Source organism: Pleuronectes platessa, chromosome 15 (genome assembly GCF_947347685.1).
Source record: "Pleuronectes platessa chromosome 15, fPlePla1.1, whole genome shotgun sequence".
NCBI classification, from domain to species: domain Eukaryota; kingdom Metazoa; phylum Chordata; class Actinopteri; order Pleuronectiformes; family Pleuronectidae; genus Pleuronectes; species Pleuronectes platessa.
Genome location: NC_070640.1, coordinates 4,227,941 through 4,236,373, shown reverse-complemented (window position 1 = coordinate 4,236,373; position 8,433 = coordinate 4,227,941). Strand labels below are relative to the sequence as shown.

General features: G+C 45.0%; 1 protein-coding gene across 1 annotated transcript in view; it reads right to left on the bottom strand.

Annotated features, from left to right (window-relative positions):
- Window positions 1–463: 463 nt before the first annotated feature.
- Window positions 464–8,433, bottom strand: part of LOC128457347 (neural cell adhesion molecule 1) — a 47,814-nt gene continuing 39,844 nt past the window's right edge. Inside the window, exons 9-12 of the mRNA XM_053441997.1 lie at window positions 7,788–7,995; window positions 5,918–6,034; window positions 4,507–4,917; window positions 464–626 (exon numbers count right to left, since the gene is read on the bottom strand). Coding sequence (XP_053297972.1) covers window positions 506–626; window positions 4,507–4,917; window positions 5,918–6,034; window positions 7,788–7,995 — 857 coding nt within the window. The 3' untranslated portion in view covers window positions 464–505. The remainder of the gene's footprint in view (window positions 627–4,506; window positions 4,918–5,917; window positions 6,035–7,787; window positions 7,996–8,433) is intronic.

Below are 8,433 nucleotides of genomic sequence, written 5' to 3'. Positions count from 1 at the left end.
GAGTATTATTGGTAACGTACCAGTCTTACATGTGTGTACACGACGAAGGCAGTAAACTGAAGTAAAGCTACAGTCCAACCGTGGATATCTAGAGTTTCTCAGTTTCTGTGTTTAACAGTTTTTACCAGTTTAATCTTTTACAAAAAAGAAAGTGGGCGAACTATGAGCATGGAATTAACTTTTTCTATTTGTTTGTTTTTTCCTGTGATGATGAAACAAATGGAAATTGGAGGAACTAAGGCAATGTGCATGGGGTCTTCACATCTCTCCGGTCAGAGGACGCTGAAGAACATGACCCATGATTTCTTTTTTTTAAACTTTTACTTTTCTTCTGATGCAATGGGGTGGTGTGTGTGACAATGCTTTGAGGTTTCAGTGACTGTGACCCCCCCCTCCCCCCCATCCTCGATTAAGCTTAAACAATCCCCCCCCCCCAACCCAACCACCCTTTCCAACCCCCCCCCCCCGAGCCATCATATTCCTCCCGGGGCGCTCAGCGAAGAGATTACGCTTTACTCTCGTTGCCGTTGGCCTGGGGAGCCTCGTTGGGGACCGTCTTCACCTCCGCTGTGGCGTTCTTCACCTCCGTCTTGGCTTTGGCATTATCATCCTTCACAGTTTTGCCGCTGTGGGGGGAGAGAAGCGAGGGAGAACGAGAAGGAGACAAGAAAAAAAAAACACTGTTAACAGCAATCCACTAAATCCCTCTCTCTCTCTCTCTCTCTCTCTCTCTCTCTCTCTGTCTGTCTGTCTCTCTCTCTCTGTCTGTCTCTGTCTCTCTGTCTGTCTGTCTGTCTTTTTGTCTCTCTCTCTCTCTCTTTCCCTCTATTTCTCTGTCTCTCTCTCCCTCTCTTTCTCTGTCTCTCTCTCTCTGTATGTCTCTCTCTCTCTCCCTCTCTTTCTCTGTCTGTCTCTCTCTCTGTCTGTCTGTCTGTCTTTCTGTCTCTCTCTCTCTCTCTTTCCCTCTATTTCTCTGTCTCTCTCTCCCTCTCTTTCTCTGTCTCTCTCTCTCTCCCTCTCTTTCTCTGTCTCTCTCTCTGTCTGTCTGTCTGTCTTCCTGTCTCTCTCTCTCTCTCCCTCTATTTCTCTGTCTCTCTGTCTCTCTCTGTCTCTCTCTGTCTCTCTCTCTGTCTGTCTGTCTCTCTCTCTCTCCCTCTCTTTCTCTGTCTCTCTCTCTGTCTGTCTGTCTGTCTCTCTCTCTCTGTCTCTCTCTCTGTCCCTCTCTCTCTCTCTTTCTCTGTCTCTCTGTCTCTCTCTCTCTCTCTCTCTCTCTCTCTCTCTCTCTCTCTCTCTCTGTCTCTCTCTCGGCTAAACTGTCTGCTCTGAGCTGCCTTTTGTGTCATTTTTCAAAGAAAGATGGTGGAGGAAAAAAAACATGCAAGATGCTTTGAGGGAATTTGTTTTCCCTTCCTGGAACTGAATGCATTTCACACATAATGGGATCACGCTCGCTATCCGAGCCAGACATCAAATAAGAGTACATGGATGTCACAGCTATTTTCCAGGAACAATGAGCGGCGATGTGGAATGAGACAGGGCCGGTACAGTAGGCACAATGCAGGAAGGAATGAAAGACTGATGCATAACCTACAACACAAAGTACAATGCACAAGAGGATTACACGCCGTCTGGACTCGGCTGCGGCACAATGGGAATAGACTTTAAAGCCATTCTTCACTTGAGTCTAACATTGTCTGCTGTTAGCATATGTTCCCCCATTGGAATTTTATTGGCGCAATAAGCTGCTGCTGCTTATGTTTGGAGAAAGTGGTGGAAAACAACACAATCTCACTGTGTCGCGCACATCCACCTCCTCTCGTGTCCTCTGCACGTGTTCACTCTCGAGGAGAGATTTGAATCAATACACTTCAGGTCGCGGCTGACACACACAGGCTCTCGGAGGGTTTCACACAGTCGGGGCAGAGACTGTCCTACATGCAGGATCCAGAAATACACCATGACCCCGACATCAGGAGGAGAAACAGACCAAGTGTTTTCAGACAGGATGGGATAATATGGGCATTGAATCGGTGACTACTGCAAATGCTCATTATATCCCATGATAGTAAAATGTTATATTGATGGAAAATATAAAATATGCCCTGATGGTTGGACCAGAGGGACAAAGTTGAGACTATTTTGCCTGATGGTGGATCTAGAGGACAGATCACAGTGTCCAGAATGGGAATGGCTCATCCTCTGGGGAACATGAATTCACCCAGTAGATTTAATTTCATTCAAAGAAAAATATTAGAGTGACCGAAACTGTATGGTACCAAGTTACTGTGAACCTATACAGGATATTTTATTCTAGGTCCTTGGTCCAAATTTCCATGATGGTTTTTGCATAGTAATACATAAACCAGTGGCTATTGGGGCTGATTTCACTGGGATTTGTCACAGGCAGCTGGAGATGCACAAACATTTGTATTCTAATTCTAAACTCTATCTGAATCTATGAGTTTAAAACTGAATGGCCAATAGTCGACTAGGTAATTCAGCAAGTAATAAAAAAGTAATAACAAACCAGAGTTACAAACTTCATGTAACCAATGCTCTTTCATGCTGCTCTAGCTATCAGCCTTAAGTCAATGAACTCTGCATCGTGAATGTTCGTTAAACTTCTAACTAATGAACTTTAACTTGTACATTATTCATGAACCTTCCAGGCTATTACCATAAAACAATTAAAAGTTCCACAAATTGAATTCAAATTGATTAAACTCTGCTTTTAAAACACCTTTTGGAATGTGGTGTTTAGCAGCATCATATAATTCACATGTATATGTATAAGTATGGGTCTATAGTCTGTGGAATCTGTCTATAAAGTAGATTTTGGGTCCTGAGGAGGAGCGGGTCACTCAGAATAAACAATAAATCCACCAGAGGCCTGAGCAGACTTCTCAGGGCCGGGAAGCTGAGGAAGACTCATCACTTTAGATCAGAGGGAGAAGGAGACTTCAGCTCTGTCACAGAGTTATGAAGACAAATCCTTCCCATGACAAGTGTGGTTATATCAAGGTGATGCTGAGCTGACACGAGCTCTGCTTCCAACTAGCTCTCAACTCCCCATTCTTCATCACTGACATCTTCCTCTCGGCCGGCCGTCCGAGGGAGGGAGGCTCGAGAGGAAGAAGAGAGAGAGAGAGAGGGAGAACGAGAGGGAGCAGGAGAGGAGCAGGAGAGGAGCAGGAGAGGAGTAATTGTCAGCGAGTGTCTGTGATTCATCTCATGTCTCAGCTCTCTCATTATCCTCACAGGCTGTTGGGAATCAGGAACATCTGCAAGCTCCTCGGGGCAAAACCCCCAAATAATCACCCTTTGTAGTCCCAGTGAAATAAAACAGGAATTACACCAGAAACCAGAGGTGTCTCTGAGAGGGAGGCTGAGATCGAGTTGGGGCTTTTCACCATCTGCTGTCCTTCATCGAAATTAAGAGAACGTGTTTAAATTACTTGAACGTGTTCATTCACCTCCACCACGGAGGTATATACGTTTATTTCGTATTCTTTCACGAAGCAAACAAGAATCTCCTGTTTTTGGGATGTGCAGCAGGACAGGAAGCTTTTTTAAACTTCTTCTTTCTTGCCTTAAGCATAACGATCCTTTAAAATGTTTCCAATATGCTAAGATGTCTATTAAAGGTCCTCATGTGACCTGCAACAGGGATAAGGTGAGGATTAAATAAAATACAGATGTTCCCACCATGATGATGGAAGTCGGTTGATCACAGAGACGATGTGAGTGAAAAACAAAGAAGCTGATATGACAGGAAACGAACAAGCAGAGGACGGAGGAGGAGGTGGTGGTTGAAGACAAACATGCACTGGTTGCATCCCACTGGAACGACTGGAAAGATTCACCCTGAAATGTCCTGTCAGCGATTCCTACATGTTGAGAAGCCTAAATTAGAGGATCTGGCTTTTGTGTTTCCACCTTCGCTCATCCAGATCTTTTTAGTTCTGACTCAGAAGTTTATATTTACCAGAACTTTTGCCTTGTGTCAATAAAAAAGGTGGATGTTTGTAAAAAAAAATCAAATAAACTATCACTGGAGAATCTGGGGCTTGTCAACAATCAAAGCTTCCTTTTCAAACTGCAACTAGATTTGCGGCTGCATTCATTCAGGTATAATGATGCCGCTCGGCAGACACACACTGGATCTTCTCCCACAATATTTATCTATTGAGCAGTTGTGCCGAGCCCACACACACAAACAGATATCTACTGAGGGATCAGACAACAAAGTGGGAATCTAAAGGCATCTGTGCAGAGGCACTGATGAAAAAGTCTGAGGGGCCAACATTTCTTTTTTTTATCCTCCTTCACGTTGTGTGTGAAGATGAAAGAGGAAGATTTGTGTTTCAGTTTGTGATTTTGTGTTCCTGACACCAAAACCACTGCATTTACATTCCAGGGTGAATTTTCCTTTTAGACACGGTTCATTGGGATGCCACTGGAGTCGAGGTGACAGGTGGAGGGATGGGAAAATGAAAGTGTTCATACTCAGGTTGAGCTGTCGTGGTGGAGTCTGTGACCGGGGCATTGGGGGAATCCTTGCTCGGGCCGTCTACCTGTGAGTCCTTGACCGACTCGCTCTGGCTCTGTTGGCCATCGGCGTTAGCGGAGGGCGAGCTGACTGCCTCTGAGGCGGCGGGGGCTGGGTCGGAGGAGGGGGGGGCTTTAGGGGTGTCGCTCAGGTCGACCAGGGGCCCGACATCCGGCTGGGGGTTAGCTTTAAGGGAAGGGGACGGGGCAACGGGGGCTTTGGTCGGGCTGGAGGCGCTGGTGGTTATCGTGGTGCTCTCGCTAGCAGGACTGCTGTGTGCCGTGCTAAAGCTCTCGGTTACCGAGTTAGTGGCGGTGGCGGGGAGGACGTTTGCCAACGGGGGGGCGGTGTCGGCAGCAGTGGCAGGCCTGTGTGGTGGTGGTGGTGGTGGGGGTGGGGGGGAGGGAGGGAGGAAGTAGAGAACCACCAGAAAAGAAAGAAAACAGGACAGCGAGAGAAATAAAGGTGGTAGAAGAGTGCACGTCATAAACAAGGCAGAGTGAGAGCTACAGTGCTGCAGTGAGAAAGAAAAATCTACACAATCAGAAGGTTAGCAACACAATACTTGTGAGGGGGGGGGGGGGTGAACAAAATAACACAACAATAAAGTACACAAAGAAAGCGGCACTTTCAGGAGCAGGAGGCTAAAATTAAAAAGGAGCCGGGAGAAGGAAGTGATCGTTGATCCGACTCGATCTGAACGGGTTGAATTCAGATTTGACTTTGTTCAACTTTAAGTCAACGAATCATCATCATGTAAAGTGGTTCATTGACTGTAATTATAATATTCAGTATTTTTTTAAGTGAGATAGAGTCTCAGCCTGAAAGGAAATGACCAGTGTCTGTTCTCCACGAAACTTTGTGGAAAGATGGATCATCGGCCAAAAATGACCCCATTGCATTTTGGGAAGGTAGAAGGAATAATCTTCCACTTTTCCATTGGAATAATTCATGGATCTTGATGAAAAGAATCAGGCATATATATAGAAGTATATTATATATAGAGGTATTATCTACGAGTGTGTGTAATCTGCTGCAGCTTGTTTGAATTGAAGTGGACCGTTGGACCGTGGCGGAGATGTGCGTATTCAAAGATATGAAGACCTGAGGCTATTGAATATTAACAGGTATTAATATGCCTTATATTATCCAGTATAAGCAGTTTTATGGTTTAATATATTCCACATCATACACAGAGATGTGATTTGCAAGTCAAATAGAATCGGTACTATCCTGACTTTACTTCTACTTCAAGGTTTACATTTGCACATGTTCACTAATCCAATGATTTTTGGTTCCTGCAGTGAGATCTGAGTCTGTGTGAACCCTGTAGAATGTGGGCGTGGTTCTGGTTCCTGTTGGACTCACTCAGGTTCTGTCAGAGGCGTGGTCTCGTTGGGTTCAGTGGGGGCCCCCCCCTCTTGGTTGGGGACGGCTCCTTCCTCCGTCCTCACCTCCACAATCGGCTCCTTGGACTCGTCTTTCCTGTCGGTGGAAATGGAATCTGACGATTAGCGTTAGAGTTCACATGCTCACTTCTTTCAGTGTTACTATCAAACGGTGTCAGATCACAGAGGAGAGCAGACTCGTGCTCGGTCCAACAGGAAGCTCGTGTCATCGCACACTAACACAGTGACACCTCTGTGCCCCCCCCCACCCCACCCATGTGATATAAACAAATCTATTTAAAGAATCACGTGTGATCAGTAGCAACGTTGAACTGATTTGATTTGTTACCGATGTAGAAACATGTAAACACTGATTCTCTCCTTTGAGCCGACAAAAAAACACTCATTCTTTCATTCCAGCGTGTGAACATCCTCCACCTGCAGGCTCTGATTGTACCACCCCCACCCCCCCCCCCATCATCACGCTGCTCTGCGACTGAGCGGCGCTTTCGAGTGATCGTGACATGTTTAGATCTGAGGAGAGATATCCACTCGGTGCTCGTCACGGCTCGCTCTCAATAAATCTGTTTCATCCGAGTGGTTTTTTCTTTAAATATTAATTTTGTTGTGCTGCGTTCTGAAGCGCGTGATGACGGACAGCTCCACGTATTGAAGTGAATTTCTGATCAAACAAAGGCCGAACATGCTGAAACATCATTTAAACACAAATAGACACTTGCAGTGGTGATGTTAAATACAGCCCTGCATATTTTACTGTTCATATTCAAAAGCGTAATATTGCTTCTGCAAATATAGCGTTTGAAAACTGGGTCGTATACAAATCATCAGCCACAAACCTCCAACAAACACAACAACACTACACATGATGGTCTGCTGCTGATAGTAGAAATATAAGAGGACAGGAAGTTTTATCTTACACTGATTTATTTTTGTTATCATAGGAAAAAGATTTGTGCCTTAAACTGGTTTCATCTAAAAGCAGGAGGGAGCAGTGAGGGGGGGGGGGGGGAGGGATAGAAGCTGCTTCAGCTGAACTATAGCTCAACGTTAATATTTCTGCATCAACGTCAGTATCATCAAACTTATCTACAAGAAATTGTGTGAAGGGGAAACTTATTTTTCTCACAACACAAAACCTGGACAGTCGTTGTGTTCCCTGTGAAAAATAAATCATCTTTATCTGCTTCAATTTTTAGTTCAACATCTTGGGAAATAGGCTTGTTTGTCCCAAACTCTCAAAGTGAAAGGTACACGATGTATTAACTTCTAACTCCCAACAGATTTTCACTCTATCGTAGGATCAAGAGAATCTAGACAGGGCTTCTGGATGCTTAGTGCAATCTGCTGTTGGGCGGGAACAGTTCTAACAAACCTACAAGTTTATTAAATGTAAATTCTGGACTGATGAAGGTAGTTTTCTGTGACTTCCTGCAAACCGGAGCAAATCTAACAAATAAAAACGTTCTCATCAGACGCCGCTCTTTCAAATGGCTTATTTAAAGATTTGTATGTATTTTATTTGTCCACCTATTATATCATTCTTGTTATCTGTTCACACTTCCATCAGAAACAGAGGGACACCAGCATTAATTTGGAGTTTCTGTAAATCTGTATTTGCTCAACTTTCCTCTCCACCATCTCCTGAGAGTGAATATTTGTTCTTTGCATCATTTTAATTCAGCTTGTGATGTTTCTCTCTGGGTTTGTCGCTGTCAGCCATGTTTTCAATGTGCACAGAGCAACATGATCTATTGATAATATAAATTATATTAATCGCTGCAGCTTTAAACAATCACAATGTGTCCTACAAAGTTATGGGACGGACTTACGTGAACGCGGCCTTGCCCTCCTCGATGTCCTTGGCCTTGGCTCCGGGGCCGGCCTTCCCACAGAAGTTCACAGCGATGCACATGAGGAGTCCGCACTTGTTGAGGAAGTAGCAGGTGACGTCCACGCCCACCAGCAGCAGGATGAAGACGACGATGAGGATGCCCACGATGGCTCCGGTGCCGAGGCCCGAGACGCTGCCCATGGCGTCTGGAGGACACGGATGGGGGGGGGGGGGGGAGGGGGGGAGACACAAGCAAACCAGGCGAGAAAAGAAGAAGGGGGAGAGGAGTTGGAAAGAGGGTTTAACATGAAGGAGAGGGGGATAGAGAGAAAGTTAGGAGGAGAGAGGGAGAGAGATGATGAGGAATGCAGTCAAGCTTTTAATAAACTGCTTCAGGTCGTCAGGACCTCAAGTGAGTCGCTCTGTTCTCAGGGAGGTCAGAGCCACGTGGGAACTCATATTCTAAACACAATAAAACCTTCATTTTTCATTAACACAACTTTACTTTTATTGTCTAAAGTGGACGTGGTCGACACACTTGAGACGTTCAATTTCACACACAAGTGCAGGATTTCATCTTAAAACCACGAGGAGGATGATATTAGCACTTTTACGACATACAAACACATTTAATTACATTTTAG